This window comes from Eleutherodactylus coqui, chromosome 2 (assembly GCF_035609145.1).
Source record: "Eleutherodactylus coqui strain aEleCoq1 chromosome 2, aEleCoq1.hap1, whole genome shotgun sequence".
Lineage (NCBI taxonomy): Eukaryota > Metazoa > Chordata > Amphibia > Anura > Eleutherodactylidae > Eleutherodactylus > Eleutherodactylus coqui.
Genome location: NC_089838.1, coordinates 180,913,251 through 180,934,377, shown reverse-complemented (window position 1 = coordinate 180,934,377; position 21,127 = coordinate 180,913,251). Strand labels below are relative to the sequence as shown.

Here is a 21,127-nt window from a genome sequence, read left to right as displayed (position 1 = left end):
TGTGTTGAGGTTGCTTATGTTCTTGCTGCATTTTAAATGCTTACCACAAATCTTACAGATGACCATTCTTCTGTCATCATTATTTCAAAGAATGCCCAGGCTGCACAAAACCTGTGAACTAGCTGTGGGCCTGATGTTGGTTCTGCTGCAACGCGTAGTAGTAGCTGATGGTGACAGCACAGCCCTTATGCTTGTCTGTGACACCCTACTCCCTGTTTTAATATGGTGATGCCACACAACATCCAACACTTTCAGAAACAGCCAAGAACTTCAAGGTTTTTGATGAAAAACAATTGACCTTCTTATTTTCTTTTTATAATTATTTAGAATTAGATGCCAAGATTGTAGATTACTTGTAATGGCTCTTTCACTCTAACATAATTTTATTACTTTGTTTGACTCAATCCTAGAAGTGAAACAACTGAAAGTGCTGGGTATGGTAGATGGACCCCATTGACTGTAATGGGGTTTGTCTTGATTCTGTTATGCTCTTCATCATTTTCCAGGATAAAATAGTGCTGTAACAGAAATCTGTGATGGAGAATTCAAACATAACTTCTGACACAGATGTATATGAACCCTAAGTGAATGGACCTTGTAGTCTGCTAGTAAAAATAAATATATATGTAGGTCGGTATGCATATCTTTTGAATTTTAGAAAACTGTATGGTTGTAGAAAGTTGCTGGTTGAGGAGCTGCTGGGGTTTGTAAGCAATAGAAATTGGCACTATCTTGTACCAGCTGATGGCAGTTGCTGGGAAGATATTAGTGAGAGGCTACAGTCCAGACTTTGTAACTTTCCTCCAAACTATCTGAGCAGGTTAGTTAGTGTTTAAGATGCCAGCGAAAGCTGGTTCTGATTCGTCACAGTGCTCAGCCAATCAGAGGCAGTGATTTCTGGAGGTGGGGATTTTTCAATCTCGGACCACCAGAATACAAATGAAGACTGACGGGGACAGAGAGAAGAGCTTGACAGCGCTTTTATGTGAGTTATTACTATTATTTTTTTTGCAAAGGGATAGAATCGCGGTCCTTTGCCACAGCTGTGACACCTGTGGCATGGGATTCTTTCGTGCCTGCGGGGAGTCCCATCATCACTGAACACTGTGACAGTGCCGTCACAATGTTCAGTGATGAGGGGACCATCGTGGAGCAGCTGCGCTTCTACAAGCACAGCTGCTCCACACTCATCTAAGAAAAACAGCATATAGCTTAAGTTATGTGCATTTTGCACATCCGTGGAGTGCATTTTTTTGTGTGCAAAAAAAACCCGCTCGTCTGACCGAGCCCTTAGACAGTAAATAATTAACTAAGATCACTTCTACAAATCTTTAGCCTTATACTCATAGTTCCATGTAGAAACTATCATTGAATTAGGGAAAATAATTTCCTTTATTGCAATTCTCACTTTTTAAAAAGTTTTGACTTGCTGAATAAAAACTAGACCCCAAATAAAGTACTCCCTTTTCTATGATATGTGTATATTGGCAAATTTATCATTTAAATTTGAAAGCTCGCTGTTTAACCCTTTTGTGTCCACCGTTAGTATATGTAAGTTCTAATTGTTGATGCCCCATGCAACTAGGATGTATATATAAGTCCAGCAAGAGACTGGGTCGGCACTTTGTCAGTTCAACGCTAAAGAAGTGACAGGGTGTTGTAATAATAAGATCTCAGCAATGAAAAGTGATAAACATGGTGGTCAAATGGTGCTGAATTACTAGCTAAGGACAGCAAATGGCAACAAATCTGGGGACCATCATTCCCAGGTATTCCAGTGATGATAAATTAATCAAAGAATACAGATTTGCTGCTGTTATACACAGGAGTGTGAGAAGATTTTTTTTATAAATCCGTTTTTTTCAAATTTATTACACTGAATTAGAAATAGAAAAAATGAAGGAAATTTGAATTTTATACTATTTCTACCCATAGTACTGACCCTTCCATGGTACCATAAGAAGGCTCAATCTATGCCACAAAAATAAAAAAAAACAGGTATCATATATAAAATATAAGCCCTTTAGAATGCATTGTTTTAAAAATATAAAATCTTGATATGGATATTTAGACATCAATGGCCTTGGTCATAAAGGGCTTAAGTATTTATGCTAGAGTACACATCGAGCAATTTTATTAGAGCAAGGTAATTTAGTCAAAAATCACATTGTAGTATCTAATGTGCTTTAGAATACATTTTTGTCCAATTTGAAATTGAAAATGGATCCAATTCTTGACCTGAAATGCATGTGGGATTTGTAGCTCAAGGTATTAACCCTGTCAATCTATTTAACAGGCATGTGATTAAAGCTATTAAAGCTCCTTTAAACTTACATGTGGAAAGAATTGAAGTAAATATAAAATGTCACCGACTAGTCAATGAAGCATTGCACAGTATAGCTTCACAAAAATATTACCACTGAATGAGACATTCAGTGGAGCAGAACAACCAATAAAGCTTGTTTTGTTTAGACACTGCCCTTCATTACGTTGCTTAGTAATTTCAACCATTATGTAATATTGTTTTTATGAGTGTCTACTTCTTAAATTTAGCATAAAAGAGAGAAAATATAATTATAGCTTAATAAGTAACATTTCAAATGTTGCAATATAAAAGTAAAGCTACTATGCATCATGAACATTTATGAAAGATTGTTTTCTAAATATGATAGTGATTAAAAGAATCTACTTTTAAAATATGGATTTTGAAACAAGTGGATACGAGAGATCCACCTCCTCCACTTTACATTTGTGATCAGACATATAAATATGTTTAAATATTCGACAGAGGTGTGACCTACTTAATGGTTGGAGATATTCTTTGCCTACAGGCTACTTAAATGTCAATCAAGGTTACAGGCTAACATCATTTATCATAGACACATAGAGTATTATTTCCAGAGAATTTTAGTTGAAAGGCCCGTTGAAAGGCTAAACATTGACTTACTGTATAGGAAAGTCCTTTTTCAATAGGTGGTGCTATTGAGGTACCTTTCCAGTCTCTATTTGCATATATTTTTCCTAATGAACATTGCATAACCTAAATAGGATTCCGAAATCCAACTTGTTGCTCTCCTCAAGAAGAAATGCTATCTCCCTAAACCCTATTGGGAACATTGAAACAGGAGATGAAGGAGTAAGAAGCCAAATTCAATATCCCACTATCTTAAAATGTTTTCTTAACACAGATAACAGATTGATGTAAAAAATATGACCATAAGATAACATCTTGAAAGAAGTATTCCAGATGAATGCATTACATATGCCATCTACATCTAAAAAAATGAATCTTAATTTCTGGGAAAAGTGGTTTAACGTCTTTAACATCGCTGAAGAGGAGCCGCGTGAGTAGTAGCCGTGCAGGGCACTAGAGAGTAGTCAGATGGAAGCCATGAGTCGGTAACAGGGAGTCTCAGTTGCAGTACAATGGATGAGACGGGTAATGTAGTCAGAAGGAAAGGAAAAGCCAGGAGTCAATATTGAGAAGTTTCAGTTGCAGTACAATGGATGAGGTGGGTAACATAGACAGGAAAAAAAAGCCAGGAGTCTGTACTGAGAAGTCTTGCAGCAATAGCAGGCAAAAAAAAAGTTGGATCAAAAGCTCTGGAGCAGAATAATCTTGTACTGAGGTGGCAGGGCCAGGCCTATATAGGAAGTGCAATCAAAGACAGAGGTGGGGTCAGGACCAGGAGAAAGGAGCTAGAAAACTGGGATCAGGGAATAAGGCTGATGTATGCAGGAGAACTTGTTCAGCGAGCTGGATTGCTCACTGGGGAGAGCTATTGACTGGAGTACAGGAGGTTGTGGATTGGAGCCATGACAAGTGGTTTGTAAATGAGAAGAAAACTCAATTTTCAGAATAAGTTTTTGCCCTCTCATTCATGCATAACTATTGTGACATTTCCCTTACAATGCAAATCATAGAGTTGGAAGAAACCTCCATAGTCATCTGGTCCAACCCCCTGCTCCATGCAGGATTCACTAAATTATCTCCAACAGATGTCTATCCAGACTATCAAATTTGTGTCTCCTCCCTTTCAGTTTCATCCCATTGCTTTTAGTCTTTCTCTGTCCAAATGACGATAGGGCTGATCACTCTGCACTGTGACAGCCCTTAAGATATTGTATATAGCTATTAAGTCTCCTCTCAGCCTTTTTTTTTTTGCAAACTAAACATTCCCAGATCCTTTAACTGTTCCTTATAGGACATGGTTTACAGTCTACTTAACATCATCGTGTCTCTTCTCTGAACTTACCCCAGTTTGTTGGTGTATTTTTCAAATTGGGGTGCCCAGAACTAGACACTATTCCAGATGAGGTCTGACTGAGGAAGCATAGAGCGAATTATTACCTCACGTGATCTAGACTCTGTTTCTCTTAATACATCCCAGACCTTTGTTTGCCTTTTTTGCTACTGTATCACACTGTTGACTCATGTTCAGTCTATGATCTATTAGTATACCAAAGTTTTTTTCACATGTGCTGCTGCTTAACTCAATTCTTCCCATTCTGTATGAACTTTTTTCATTTTTCTTGCCCAGATGTAGTACTTTGCATTTCTCCTCGTTCAATGCAGTTCTGTTAGTTGCCACCCCCTTTTCTTCTCCTATGTTAACCATCCCTCCTAGCTTTGTGTCATCTGCAAAATTGAGCAGTTTCTCATCAATTCCCTCTTCCAGATCATTTATAAAAATGTCGAACACAACTGAGCCCAGGACAGAACCTTGTAGTACCCCACTTGAGACACTCTTTCAATTGCATGTGCAGCAATTTATGACCACTCTTAGAGTATGATCACTAAGTTAATTGTGAATCCGCCTAACAGTTGCATTGTCAGTCCCATATTTGGTCATTATTTCAATAAGGATGGTATGAGATACTTTCTAAAATGCTTTACTAAAGTCAAGCTATACTATATCTACCACATTTTCCTGATTAACCCAGTCTGTGATTTTGTCATAGAAGGAAATTAGATTTGTCTGGCATTACTTGTTTGCTACAAACCCATGCTGGCTCTGGTTAATTACTCTATTCTCATCCAAGTACTTGCTTGCATGTTGTTTAATAGTTTGTTCAAAGATCTTTCCCAGTATAGAAGTCAGGCTCACAGGCCTGTAGTTTCCTGGTTCCACCTTCTTCTCTTCCTTGAAGATAGGGACAACATTTATTCTCCAATCTTCTGGGACTTCTCCTGTCCTCCAGGAATTTTCAGAGATGACTGTGAGTGGTTCAATAATTACCTCTGCTGCTTCCTTCAGTATCATCTGAGCCTGGAGACTTGAATTCAATTAAGTTAGCTAAGTGTTTCCTCACCATCTCTCTGCTTAAAATTTATGACTCTTAACTTGTTGAAAATGTATTTCCAATGTATGCAATTTTTTTGCATCAAAAAACAAACACTCAAGAACTACAATAAAGGAAAATGGATTAGAAATGTTGGGAATATCTCGTAGCATGAGTTGCAAGGGATCCTATGCACAATACAAAGTCCCTATATTATTTGCTCCCAAAAAGTGTCACTATTTTATACTATAAATAGCAAAAACAAAGCTATCGAGAGCTAACACCACTGAGGATGCTTATACAGTTTAGTCCTAAAGTAGGGAAGGAAGACATAGGCTCATTGATGCACAATCCTCTGTCTTGCAGGCTGCTTTAGATCCTCAGCCTTTAGAAATCTGGGAAAGGGGTACAGCCTGTTCTGGGCAGAAACTCTGCAGGCCAAAAGAGAATGCTGCGCTTATCAGGGTTAGGTAAATATTAATTTTATTTAAATTTTTTCTCGGTTTTTGTTTGGGGCAGGGAAGGATAATAGTAAAAAAATAAAATAAGTTTGCAAACCCATTTAAATACAATAAGAAAAACAAAAGATGACTACAGATTAGAGATGAGCGAGCATACTCGTCCGAGCTTGATGCTCGTTCGAGTATTAGGGTGCTCGAGATGCTCGTTACTCGAGACGAGCACCACGCGGTACTCGTCTCGATTAAACGAGCACTGACCATTGAATTCAATGGAGCCGGCTCCATTGAAAGCAATGGGCTGCCGGCGAGCGCAGGATGAATTTTCGGGAAGGGCTTAAAAATATAAGCCCTTCCCTGAAATTCATCCAGAAATGTGTAAAAACAAAAAAATATATATACTCACCCGGTCCCGGCAGACGGAGTTCAGCCGCGACCGGCAGCAGTTCTCCTGAACTACTCTCAGTAGTATTCAGCAGCCGGGGATTTAAAATCCCCGCCTGCTGAATGAGCTGCCTCTGATTGGTCACAGCCTGACCAATCAGAGGCAGCTCTCACTCACACCCATTCATGAATTCATGAATGACAGCTGAGAGCTGCCCCTGATTGGTCCCTGCGCTGAGCCAATCAGAGGCAGCACTCACTCACCCATTCATGAATTCATGAATGGGTGTGAGTGAGAGCTGCCTCTGATTGGTCAGGCTGTGACCAATCAGAGGCAGCTCATTCAGCAGGCGGGGATTTTAAATCCCCGGCTGCTGAATACTACAGAGAGCAGTTCAGGAGAAATGCCGCCGGCCGTGGCTGAACTCCGTCTGCCGGGACTGGGTGAGTATATATATATTTTTTGTTTTTACACATTTCTGGATGAATTTCAGGGAAGGGCTTATATTTTTAAGCCCTTCCGAAAATTCATCCCGCGCTCGCCGGCAGTCCATTGCTTTCAATGGAGCTGGTTGTATTGCCGACTCCATTGAATTCAATGGGCTAACATCGTTCTTTATGCTGACAGTGCGGGGGGGGGGGTCTCACTCTTGCCGCTATTGTGGCTGAATAGTGGGACCTGGGAACCTGAAATGCAGCCCAGCATGTTGCCCCTCGCCTGCCCTATCTGTTTCTGTGTCGTTTCCAGCACTTTCTTGGGTTTTGCAGATTTTCACCAATGAAAACCTTAGCGAGCATCGGCGATATACAAAAATGCTCGAGTCGCCCATTGACTTCAATGGGGTTTGTTACTCGAAACGAACTCTCGAGCATCACTGAAAGTTTGACTCGAGTAACGAGCACTCGAGCATTTTGGTGCTCGCTCATCTCTACTACAGATACATAATATAATTGAAAATTGTAATTTACGTATATTTATGCCGCAACTATTTTCTTCGCTATACTTAGACCATATAAAACATTATTAATGGCAATAAACAACTAACTTGGCTCTCTATGCAGATTATAGCCAAATGTATTATTGTTTTTATCAGTTTGATATACAGTCTAATGTAGGAGTGACATCTTATTCCCATATCAATGATCATGCTCATTTTTCTGATTGAAAATCATCAGGTTCTATTGAAAGAGATTAATCACAATATTGCTAGTGAAAACTAAATATTTCATCATAATTTTTATTGACCTTGACCTGTTATGTCAATAGTGATTGCTACCACCTGCACCAACCTTGCGTTTGGCTTTCATTATGCCTTTGCATTATGTAGCTATTCCTGTAATCCTGTCTGGTTTTGTTCTGTCTTGTTCAAATACTCACTGTCTACTTTCTCTGGATTCTATTGACTAGGCATCGTTTGTGTTACCAAGAGAGTGTGGAATTCCTAGACATTCCTTACAAAGGGACATGACACTCAATGTAGTTTTAGGGCAAGTTCACAGAAGAGGTTAAGCTCACTGTCATTCTATAGCTGCAAAAGAAAATTAAACAAGAGACATGCAATAGAAAACCTGTATGTATAGCATGCAGAAATAGCTTGAAATTCTCGCCTAACCAAAAGTTTTTGTTTTCATATTGTTCAATAATCCATAAGCATATTTCTTTTTCAAGTCTACCGAATGAACATGAAAAGCTTTATTGCTCAGGATTAGAATGAACGTCTCAAATAAAAAGTGCTGCCAAAAATAGAGGTACAATTATAAAAAAAGTAGTTAAGGGTTGTCCCTGAAAATCATACTAGCTTATTACCTGCGACTTCATCCGCATCGAATTTGTACTTTTTTAATCTAATCTGTGTTTTGCTGTGTATTGAAATGTAAAAAGTTGAAATAGTGAAAGGAATTTAATTGCAATCTGCTATGTCAGCACAGTTCTATACACAACATTTTTGGTTTTGTCATCTTTTGCTAGGATATAAAGGTTTTGTGGGCTGCATACACGTGAGCCGCCACATACAGTTGCCCATGAGAAAAACATGTGTTTTCTAAATGTACACCTGCTACCTTAAGTGTTTACCCTTGAGCCTTATTGATAGTCATCACAAATCTGTTTTTAGAGGGAATTGCAGCCCTTTGAATTGAAAAGGCAAATCCGTTGGCATTATCGCAAAGCATTATCTGTCTGTTTGTGTCGTACAGCCCAGCTTTCATTTGTTATACTGCTGAGATAAAAGGAAAGCTGCACTGTGATTGGTTGTTAGAGCTCAGCTTTCATTGCTTACAAAGCTGAGGTAGCATAATAGCAGTGCTGTGATTCGTTGTTATTTATTATACTGATGTGGTAAAATAAAAGCTGAGCTGTAATTGGTTGCTATGGGCAACACAGATTTTCTTTAAATCTCAATCCATTTTAATGTGTCTTTTGTTCACGTTTTAATCCAGGGCAATGTGAGGTACCCCTGCAATTTTAATAATCGTGTACATGCGGCAATGACGTCTGCCCTCACGTGTCTGCCAGTTTATGTAGACATAGCTTATGATGTGTACCCTCTTCCCCTCTGCCTGCGCTGAGGGCAGACAGCAGGTGCGCCTGTGCATCACTAAATAAATCTGTCTTGCCATGCTCCCTAGAAAACTCTATATATTTTCGGGATAAAACGTAGCCTATGACCTTCCTCTAGATGTAAGCTATCTCCCTGCCAAATTTCATCAAAATCGCTTCCGCAGTTTAGCCATGAAAAAGTTACAAACAGACAGTTACTTTCACATTCATAATATTAGTATGGATGTTTACATTACCAAATTGAAATCCTTTATGGGTGAGCAAAGATAAATGAAAACTTTAAAACCACCTATGCTAAATGAATGTAGTAATGTAAGTGTCTATTTGTATTTATACTGATATGATGGTGATGCTATTAATCACTTATCCAGAAATATTATAGAATTCAAAAAAATTAAGCAATTAAGTTGCATATCTCATGAAATCTAGATTGGGATCAGGGAAAGTGAAATAAATATTGTTATGAGCAATAGTTTAATTCTGTGAACGTTTGCATTAGTGAATATTAAACCCTATACATCATTCTTTATAATAGGGATGCACCACCTTTTCTGGTCTGACATTGTCATATTAAACCACAAACAAGATCTGTAATAAAATTTAAAGAGCCAATTACCAGCTGAGACAGTTTTGGCCTATCCTTTTGATATGCCAAAAATGTCTGACAGGTGCAGGTTCCACTTCCAGGATTCATACCTATCAGGTTAGTCAGGTGGAAAGCTTCTCCCCTAATAGTGCTCTCCAGTGAGGAGACCAGGCAGGCATGAGGTCTGAGTGTTGTAATAACACATAGCATTCCACAACTTCCATAAATTACAATGAAGATAGCTGCATGCATAAACTCCATTCTCCTGATATATGATATGTACAGTATGATCCACACTTAAATGCAGTAAAACACTGTTAAGTAGATAAAGGGCCCCAAAATATTAAACATTTAGCCTGTCAGTTAAAACTGTTTTGTAAAATGTAGGTGCTAATTACTAGAGACAAATATACAAAGTCAAATACTGTCTTGCAGTTTCCATCCCCTTTTTACAACAACCTTATAATCTGCAACTACTTTGTAATCCTTACAACTACTTTTTGCTATTGTTGTTTTACGCTAACTTCACATGGGCGGGTGTGATATCGCGTTCGCCAACATGCGATTTCCCTGTGGATGTGAGGCATTTTTATATTAAAACAGCTACATGTCTTATTTTTTCATGTCCCATGGAACGCATTGCCTATTGTTTTCAATGGGACAGTCAAACACATTGCATGTCCATGTAATTTGCACGCGTGTGCGTTCTGATGTTTTCCATTGAAATCAATGGGAGACATTTACTGACCCACCAATGCGCGTGAAGCAAGTGCCGGAGAATCGCATCACTTTGGGGAAGAAACGATCCTCCGGTGCGGCTGACAGCGATGGTAGAGGATCACAGAGTTTCTCCCATTGTTTTCAATGGGGAAACCTCGCATCGCATCACACTGCATGCACCTGCATGTGGTGTGATGCTGCCGCCGGTCCCATTGAAATAATGGGAGATGCGATGCAAGAGCGCGGCCAAAGATTTGTTTCCTGAAAATATTGCTCATCTCTATGACCCTAGACAAAAGAATGGGGTTCTTGTTCGTGCGAGATTTGTGCATCCCGTGTGTAGCCTGCCTTACAGAGAACCTCTAGCCAGGTCCCAAGGAATAGCTTGGTCTCCTTTGGACTCTGGTTCAGTAATGACCCTAGGCGATACCCTTCTATGTATACTTTGACAATTTTACACTTTATACAAAACACAGGCGAGCGCAATATTAGGCCGAGAAACCCGCCTCGATATTAAGCTTGTCTACGTGCGTTTTAACTGCAGATGGGAGGCATTTTTCATGCAAAAACGCCTCGTATCACTTTAGTGAAATTGCGATCATCCGGCACTTGCTTCGCACGCATTGGTGGGTCGGCAAGCGTTTCCCATTTATTTTAATGGAAAACATCCCAACATACACGTGTGCAATTTGCACGGCATGCAATGTGTTTGACTGTGCCATTATAAACAATGGGCGATGCATTCCATGGGACGTGAAAAAATAAGAAATTTAGCAATTTTTTCTCCTGTGAGGGGAAAAAAATCGCTCATGTGTTTGACTCCATTGAAAATAATGGAGCTCATATTTGCGCAAATTTGGTTCATATGCAGAGAACTCCCACAACATTCGCACTTGTGTGAATGTAGCCTCAAACAGATCTTTTTAGAAGTCTGCTTCCATTCATTTAGAAATGATTCTCATTCCTTTTACTCTTATATGTCCATTCACAGTGACCATATGAATTGTAACTTAATAATTTTATTTGTATTTCAGAGCTGTGGGACTTAAACAGAACCTCAATCTTCCAGAGTCAACTTGGAGCTCTTGACTTATGTACCATGTATTTGGATGAGTATCAAGAAAGACTGTTTGTGGGAGGCAAAGATCATGTGTATTCACTTAGCCTGGAAAACATCAGTGAGAAATATAAAGAGGTAATGTATGAAAAAAACGTAAGCCAAGTTTGGTTTTGATTGCAGTTAAAATAAATGTTCTGCAAAATGTCTAAATACATAAAGAGGGTCTCTGGCTTGGAACACATTTACTATTTCTAGAATAGGACTGCAGCAATTCTTTTAGGGCTTATTCACACTACCATTGTCATGTTCGGTGCAGAGATTCAGATGGGAAATACATCATACAGTGCAAGGACGCTGTCCATGTGCTGTATGATTTTCTTGGAGGCGATGCACTGTATTACCTGTTCTCATTCATGAAAACAGACAAAAATTGGACATGCAGTGATTTTTTTCACATGAACCATAAGTCCATCAGAAAAAAAATGCTATGTGAATAGCCTCATAGACTATTATAGGTCTGTGTACTGTCCATGGAATACACAGACAGCACAAGGTCAAAAAAATATGGCTGTCTGAATGGGACCTTAAAAAATAAGACAGCTTCTATAAATGGTCAATTCAAAGTACAGAGGCTGTATGCATTTTGCTGACTGCACTTCCAAAAACTCCATGAAGCCCTGCAGGCTTATTATGATTATGGGAACCACCAAACTTGGAAAAAACAACTTCTGCAATAATAATAAAATGTTAAAGCAACTTCCCAATAAAAATGTATATATTGTGCATACAATATGCTTAGTCGGGGGTCTGAGGTGGAGGTGCATGAGAAAGAGTTTCTAAAAACACAGAAGAAAGTGTCCATATGTCATTTGCCTAGACTTCAGGTTCTAAATTAGACATAATACAGTGTATCAGTTTTGTCCGGGACCTTTATTGACCTTTTTTACACAATGATGCTTACTGTTGTGCTCCATGTTTGCCTTCACTTTTTGATTAAATGCTAATATTTATTACACTCTTTAAGGGCACAAAGATTAAGTGGATAAATTTCACAGAACCAATTTCTGTCGGTTGAGTCATCTTGTATTCCCCTTGTATTAGAACATAACAGTTTCCACATACAGTAAATTAAATTAACGTAAGAGGACGTGCCTCATAGCAGAAGTTATGCGTTCACATGGGAGTTTAATAAGTCAGCCATGACTGCTATATTCATGATTCTTGTATAGCTTTAAACATAATTGACAGATTTACAGTTTACTGAAAAGAAGTTTGAGCTTGTCATCCAGAATTACCTCACTAAAAGCACGCATTTGCTTTAGAATAAATTTCTTTTGTGGCAATCACCTTTCCTACCCAGTGTTGCTCTTGAGGTTTAAGTTGATGAAATGAGAAAAATATGTCTTTGCAACTTAATCTTAGATGATTTTTGGAGTCTCAACCACCAATGAATTACAGCGCAGCAGTAAATCCTATTATAATCACTTCTATGATGGATGTGTAAAGTATCATATATTTCAATTAAGAATATTACAATGCAATCTACATCAGGTTATACAATCTTCATTCGCACAGTCTAGCTGTTTAAACACTACATAAATGACATATCATTACAATGTTTTACAGACAGATCTTATTAGTATTGTTAGGGGTATGTAGCCTAATTGAATAGCATTATTTATAGATTGCAATTCACTATTTTTATCAGTATGCAAAGTTAGTTATTAACATAAAGTTAAGTTACAATTAGCTTTTCAGAACTATTACCAATGTAGTGTACATATAATCTAAAGAGACCCACCAAGCTCACTATTACTAGGGCTCATTCGCTTCAGTATATCTTTCTCACTGGTGGGTTAATGGTTCGTACTTTAATCATTCTGCCCTTTCTGTAATAGAAATCAGCTCTCCATGCACTGACCTCATGGTAAGCCTGTGATATGCTTGTATTTATATACAACAGCCAATTAGAGGAGGCAAAGTTGCATGGGGCGGGAGTGAGCAGCTGCCTGAACCAATGATGATTAATAGGAGGTGTGTTTTAGACTACCTCAGACACTGTATTGAAAGTGTAATCAAAGACGAAACTTTGCCCTAATAAAGCTAAGCTAAAATGTAGCCAAATAGAAAACACTGAGAAAAGTATATTGCAAGTAAGCATTGTCTATAGTTGCTAATTAATGTATCATTTTAAACTGCTGGACAGTCACCTTAAACAGAATAATGAAATGTTACAGATACTGGCCTTTGCATCAGTATAGCAGATTTTGGCCTCACCCACGAGCGTTTTACGTGGCTATTGAACCGAGTAAATATGTCAGTCGAAACTGGTGACCATGTGAAGCATTGGATTCCAATGCATTTATTCACATGAGCGGTTTTCGAGAGCGTCAAAAAATCGTACCATCAAAACACGAAATTTGAGACCATTTTTGGTCACCGATTTTTCTTGCTACGTGAAAAGATAGGTCTTCACCTATCTTTTACCGAAAAACGCTAGAAGTTTCCCACAGACTTCCATAGCAGCTGAAAGAAAAGGGAGGAGGGAGTTTACCTGCATCCATCGCTTGGAAAAGAAGACAGCTGGCTCTCTGTAAGCTATTGAAGCTAATAGAAGTCATTCCGAGGATTTCTTCTAACTGAGGATTTCTGTACTACTGCGTATTTTTCCCACGATACACCCATGTGAATGGATGAGAAAACGCTAATTAAGCTCGGGACTTGACCACGGCTGTTCTTCATTGATGCGATTTTATAGCACACGCTGGCACGCATAAAAATGCATACACTCATATGAATGAGGCCTTATTAGGATGTACAAGGAAGTGAAGTTAATAACAATAAACGCAGTACTTGCTTATGTAATAAAATGTAGTCTCATCTACACTTGTATTATAGAACTACATATAAGAATCTTTAATATATATTTCTACTATAAGACCTTTTAAGAATGGGAACACAATTATATTAGAAGGTAACAAAGCGGGGGCGTGGCCTGGAGTGATCCCGAGACGGCAGCACTTGTGTAGGCTCCGCTCGTCAGGGACTCGTAGCGACTAACACAGCAATCGGCGGACTGTAAAAATCTCACCTTCTGCCAGGGGAACGTTGTGGGACCATGGCCGCGGCAAAAAGGAAGGCTTCCAAAGCGGTCCCGGCGCGCCTAGAAGAGTTTTTCGCTCCGCGCGGCTCTCCTCCTAAAATGGCGACGGAGGGAGTTCCGGAGACAGCAGCGGGAACCCCGGTAAGAGACACTCGCAAATCCCTAGTTCCGAGACCCACTAGCAGGGAGGAAGAAGATAGATGTGGAGAAGGGATAGCGAGACCGGGTCTGACAGAGAAAGGAGTAGCAGCGGGGAATAAACAGAAACCCGGGGTCCCCATAAACCGGATTACAAAAAACAAGATGGCGCCGGCGGCGGCGCAGGGAGCAGGCTCTGCATCAAATAGTCCTGCTAAACACAAGCAGAAAATGTCAGAAGCAGCAGAGGAAATACTCACTGAGTCACCCAGCTCCCAATCAATATCAGAGGGGGAAATATACAACTTGGCTGCGTCTGATAGACCGGCCTCAGAGTCTTATATCAAGGAGGCTATGTTAGCTCTAAGTAACACCATACAAGCTGACCTGAGGGGTCTGTCCCAACGGGTGGACGCATCAATTTCAGAAATCACCAACAGGCTTAACACCACAGAAAACAAAGTGGAGGAGATCGTAAAATCACATAATGAGCTCATTGATGCCCATTACGACCTAGAAGGGACCGTTATTGCGCTACAAAAAAAGATAGTCGACATGGAGGACAGAAATAGGCGCAATAATGTTAAGATCCGAGGTGTCCCTGAAAAGATATCCAACGCGGAAATTTTCGACTATGTTACGGGTTTGATCCAGAAAATCCTCCCAAATCTCCCCGTTCATGAGGGGAAGATCGACAGAGCGCATCGACTCCCCCTTCCGAAATTTTTGAAAGATGGCACCCCCAGGGATATTATTGTGAGGCTTCACTACTATAGCACGAAAGAGGCCCTCATGGCAGCAACGAGAAACTCGAAGGCTCTGCCGAGCCCCTACACAGACATTCGCCTGTATATCGACCTCTCTCAAGCCACGATGTTAGCAAGGCGCAATTTCGCGGGCGTCACCTCTGCATTAAGAGAGGCAAATATTCCATACAGATGGGGATTTCCCACGAAGATTATTGTTTTCAAAGACAATACTCCACACGTGTTCTCGGATCCGGCGTCTGCTAAGACCTCCCTATCTGCGTGGGGGCTAAAAACTGTGGATCCCCCCTCTGGCCGCCCAGGAGAGGCGTCCGGTGGCCCTCGAGAGAGAGGGCTGCTCCCGAAATTTTCTTAAGGACTTAACAGTGAGTCTTCCCTTTTCATTCTCCCCCTTTTTTTTCGCTCAACAAGGTCCACCGAAATAAGATTGGCCATACTTGTGAGTCCGGTCTGTCACCACCACGAACTTTCCACACCCCCAAATGTTTCAGCAAGCTTTAGCTTGCCACTCTTCTCTCTACTGTTTTCTTGTTGTATGCTATGTGGTTTTGCTACCCGCCTTAGCAATCCATAATTGCTTAATTTTCTGCAATTCAAACTGTTGTTGTTTTTTGCTTAGTTGTGTGTTTCTAGGCTACAGCACCTTCCTGGGACCCCTGCCTCTTAGCTCCAGATTGCTTGCCTCTTTGATATGGCTGTGAGAGTTATGTCACTGAACGCTAACGGGCTCAACCTCCCACAAAAACGAAGCTTCGCTTGGAAGGAGGCCCTTCACTACAACAGCGATATTGTATGTATCCAGGAGTCGCACCTACTAGCCACAGACACACACCGCATGTCGCATAGGAAGTTCCCCCACACTGTGTTTGCCTGCGCCTTAAAAAAACAGGCCGGAGTCATGGTGGCTTTCCGCGATTCGGTCTCATACACACCTACGCTACAAGTATGTGATCCAGACGGTCGTTATGTAATTCTGGTAGGGGAGCTAAACGGCTCACCAATCACCTTAGTAAATGCCTATGTCCCGAACTGCAAACAAATAAACTTTCTAAACAAACTTATGAGGAAAATTAAAAAAATAGCGATAGGTCCATTGCTCCTATGTGGAGACTTTAATTTGTGCCCCGAGAAATCTATTGATTCCACTCAACATTCAAAGCATACAATAGGCAAGGGTCTGAACCGCTGGCTGCGCAGCTATTCGCTCTACGACACTTTTCGTTGCCTAAATGCCACGTCCAGGGAATTCACGTTCTATTCCCCCCGTCACAAAACATTTTCGCGAATAGACCTGTGTCTGGCTGACAAGCAGCTCATAACAATGGTGACGAGTGCGGAGGTGGGCACGGCCACGTGGTCTGATCACGCGCCAGTAATTACATCACTAGCCTTGGGCAGACCTAGAATTCCCGCCAGGCTGTGGAGAAATAACGCTTACCTTATGAAAATTCCTGAATATAGAACCGAAATCACGAATAATATAAAAGAATTTTTCGCTACTAACGATTCCTCAGATATAGACCCCGGCACTCTGTGGAACGCTCATAAAGCGTTTATAAGAGGGGTGCTTATCAAATTAGGTGCTAGATTTAAAAGGAAAAAATTAGAAAAAACCGACTCGCTGGTACGAGAAATTCAGCGACTAGAAGAAGAATTGCAAAAGAGCTCCTCTTCGGTTTCCCATGACGACCTATTTAAATTGAGACTGGAGCTACGCAAAACATTACACTGCGACTTTGACAGGGAGACCAGAAACCGGAGAGCTAATGTTTACTCCTCGTTGAATAAACCCTCCAGATGGATGGCCAAATTAATCAAAAAACAGTCGGTTAAAGCCTCGATCCCATTCCTGTGGGACTCGAGACGCAAAGAATTCAAAATAACCCACCCAAAACAGATTGCTGACAAATTTTGCTCCTACTACAGAGACCTATACAACCTGAAGGACGACTCGTCCACGACCCAACCGAACAAAACAGTGATAGGAAATTTCTTAAATAATTTAAATCTCCCTAACATCTCCAACGCACAAGCGAAAGAATTAGATAAAGAAATATCTGGTCTTGAAATCTCCGAGACAATTTTAAATATGAAAAACGGTAAAGCCCCTGGCCCCGACGGGTATTCTTCTGAGTACTACAAATTATTTTCACCCCTTTTGTCTCCATATTTAGTTAAATACTTTAATTCCGCCATGAACAGAGGTTCCTTCCCAGAAGAAGCCTTACAAGCTATCATTGTAGTCCTGCCCAAAACGGGCAAGCCTCCCGATGATCCCTCGAATTTCCGTCCAATATCGCTGTTAAATACGGACATAAAGATTTACTCCAAAACGCTAGCGAATCGGCTGCTTGGAGTCTTGCCCGGAATTATACATTCGGACCAGGTGGGATTTGTGAGGGGGAGGCAGGCCCCGGATGGCACCCGTAAAGTTCTGAACCTTCTACATTCACTAAAAACTTCCCGCACCCCGGCGGTCATGTTGGCCCTCGATGCTGAAAAAGCTTTTGACCGGGTCCACTGGGACTACGCGTTCCAGACGTTGGCTAGGTTTGGATTTGGGGGGGGGTTGCGGAGTGCCATCCGGGCCCTGTACTCCGTCCCGTCGGCGAGGATACTGGTGGATGGTACGCTGTCCGATTCGTTTAGAATATCCAACGGAACGAGACAGGGCTGCCCCCTATCCCCTATACTATATGTGTTAGCTATAGAACCTCTGGCCGAGGCTATTAGATCATCCCCTGAGGTTGGAGGCATCCCACTAAATTTTCGACAATATAAGGTTGGGTTGTTTGCGGATGATGTCATTCTCACCCTGACGAATCCTCTCAACTCCCTGAGGGCAGCCCAGCAAATTCTACAGGTATTTGGTAGCGTGACGTACTACAAACTCAACACAAACAAATCACTAATCTTGGGGATTAACACCTCTGTAGAGTTAAAGAACGCGATAAAAAAGGAGTTTCCGTATGAATGGAGGGATACAGACCTACCGTACCTGGGCGTTTACTTAACGCCTAACGCAAAAGACTTAGAGAAAACAAATTTCCCCCCACTACTGGAGGACATACAGAGCGAATTAGACCGAATGGCTCGCCTCAGTCTGTCATGGTATGGCAGAATCATGTCATACAAAATGAAAATCTTACCTAAGATCCTATATGTTTTTAGAGTTCTGCCAATTCCCCTTTCTAAAACTACACTAAGTAAACTCCAAAGGCAGGTGTCCCTCTTTGTGTGGGGCGGCAAGAGATCCCGTCTGACCCTATCCATTCTGGCTATGCGCAGACTTAAAGGTGGAGCGGATTTTCCTGACATAGAAAAGTATTACAAAGCGTCTCTCCTGAACCAGGCGAGATATTTGATCCAGAAAGATGAGGCGGTGTGCTGGGCAAATATGGAGAGAGGTTTCGCTAGACTCTCCACGGGCGGTAATTTACTATTAGCAGCATCACTCGAAACAATGTTAAATGGGGAAGATAAGAAAGTGAACATAAAAATAATATCTGACTTTCTGGCCCCCACCACACTAGCAGCTCTTGCAACCTGGGGAGATTTTACAAAAAAAGCCGCTCAATATGACAGACTGGTGTCTCCTGAAATCCCCCTGGAAGTCTTGTCAGCCTTCATCCCCGACCTGGACATGAGAGGGTGGGTAGAGAAGGGTCTACGGTCAGTGTCAGACCTAGAATTAGGGGGAGTTTTAAAAAAGTTTAATGTGCTCCGTTCTTGGTACAACCTGTCCCCTCAGGATATATACAAATTCTCCAGAGTCAACCACTTTTTGTCTAGGTCTAAATTACATACGACTAGGATCCCGCTCTCTGCGGCAAATATAATCACCTCCCCACCTAATCTAAAGAAATCAGAAACCAGATATTTTTATGACATGTTGACAGGCAATGTCACCCTCTCCAAAAAAATCCATATGTTGAACTGGGAGAGAGAGCTGGAGACGGTTATTTCCTTAGAATCCTGGAAGAACGCCTTTGGTCTTTCGGGGAAATCAACCAAAGGACTGAGTATCTTAGAAGTTCAAACGAAGATTTTCACTAGATGGTACTATTCTCCTGCCCTGCTGCATGGCAGATTTGGGAGGGGCGATGGTCTGTGCTGGAGAGGTTGTGGTCAGAGAGGTTCCCTCTCGCATATTTTCTACGCCTGCCCCAAACTAGACTCCTATTGGAAGAGTGTGCTTGATTACGTAGAGGATATGCTAGGCACCCGGGTTCCAAGGGGTGCAAAATATGCTATACTACTGGTGGGCTTAGAGAATCTCCATCCGCCAGCTAGACATCTAACCTGTCATGCCTTGATGACGGCAAAAGCTCTCATAGCGCAACATTGGAGAGGCCCAGATCCCCCACACTTCAACGAATTTAAAAATAAGATGGCGGAGCAGAAGCTATTTGAAAGATGGTTGGCGTTCAGGGAAAATACGCTAGCGAAGCATGAGGAGATGTGGAGTTGCTGGAGGGAGTCACCATAATTGTTTTACCAAGTACTTCTATCATAGCCTAGTCTGTTTATTGGTTTTCTTTTCACCCATAGTTAATGTTCTTTCCCCCTCCCCTCTTCAAAAATACAAAGCTGATTTGCTCAGAAGCAATGGGGAAGCAGTATTCACCGCATTAAGTTCTTTAAAAATACATATTACTCTACTGCTTGTATTAATATGTGTTGTGCATACTTCAGAACATGTTATGTTTTCCCATTGTAAACTGTATTTACATTTATACAATAAAAACTCAATGTTTAAAAAAAAAAAAAAAAAAAAAAAGAAGGTAACAAAGCAGGGCAGCAACAACTGCAAATTAGCACTCAGCCAAATACCATGGTTACAGAATTGTAAGCCGCAGTGAAATTAATTTATTCACTACTAATTCTATTAATGGATTGTTTTGGCCGTAAAAGAGCTATACAGATAGTAGTACTACAGTATGTCAGATAATTGATTAAATATGCATTGTAAACATAATATTGGGTTATTGAGATAATAAATAGAACAATTCTGATAATGGAAGTATATTAGGACGTGACTGTATACTTTATACAATGTACGCTTAGAAAGACAGCATAAAGATGAGAAGGCAAAAAAATACAGTTTTTGTTAAGGAAAGGCAATTTAATTGTAACTTTGGATGAAAAGTTAGAGCTGATTCACATGAGCGTACTAGCACAGCATAATATGCAGTGCATAGAACCCATTGATTTCAATGGGTTCATTCACATGTATGTATTTTAAGTGCGCATTTCAGTCGCTTAAAAGAATATGCTGCATGTCCTGCTTTGTTGTGTATTTCCACACTGAAAGTAGCGGCAGGTGGTCCTGAATAGCGAGGAAGGTTTCATGGTCCTGGCAGGGATAGCCGGTCAAATCAATGACCCATTCTGGAAGCCCTGAAAATCTGAGCATCCACGGTGCTTCCATAAACCCCAATGTCAACAATTATTAACTGATAGTTACTACCAGTGAGAGCCAACAGCACTAGTGAGAAACACTGCTCATATTTGCAATATCAGGGCCCTGAGTACATGAGCTGCTTAATGTGGATGTGCTTTTTGTCCAGAGCCCCAATGCAGTTAGGAATACACCAGCAATGTCCAGCCAGTCTTTACAAGAGAGCGGAGCCATCATCATGTCATCAGATGCTGCCAAAGGAAATTTCAGGTCTTCCTAGTGATCCCAGAAATCGTAGATTTCTCAACAGAAATTCAAAATGCAGCAAGTGGACAGGAACCTGAACAAGGAAGCAAATTTTTTTTTGTCAAAATAGCAATCCACTTATGAAAAAGGCACACTAGCTTCAAAGACACGTTTGACAACGTTTTTCAAAGCACACTACACTAAATAACAATACTGTAGAAGACATTTATAAAACAAAGAGTTTAGAAATGCCCCTTACACGCATGCCGTGATACCAAAGAGTAAACCCAGAACCACCACCCCATGTTTCTAGGCCCCTCTTCCAGCATCTCACATGACTCTCCAAATCTGCAAGACAGCAACGAAGGAAAAAGAACATAATCTTCATCAGAAGACAGGTCTCCAAGTTCACCAACTTTCT

At 40.8% G+C, this 21,127-nt stretch overlaps 1 protein-coding gene across 1 annotated transcript in view; it reads left to right on the top strand.

Annotated features, from left to right (window-relative positions):
• The window catches only part of SEMA3E (semaphorin 3E), a 170,502-nt gene that overhangs the window by 85,213 nt on the left and 64,162 nt on the right, over positions 1-21,127 (top strand). The window contains exon 2 of the mRNA XM_066592012.1: positions 11,026-11,186. Coding sequence (XP_066448109.1) covers positions 11,026-11,186 — 161 coding nt within the window. The remainder of the gene's footprint in view (positions 1-11,025; positions 11,187-21,127) is intronic.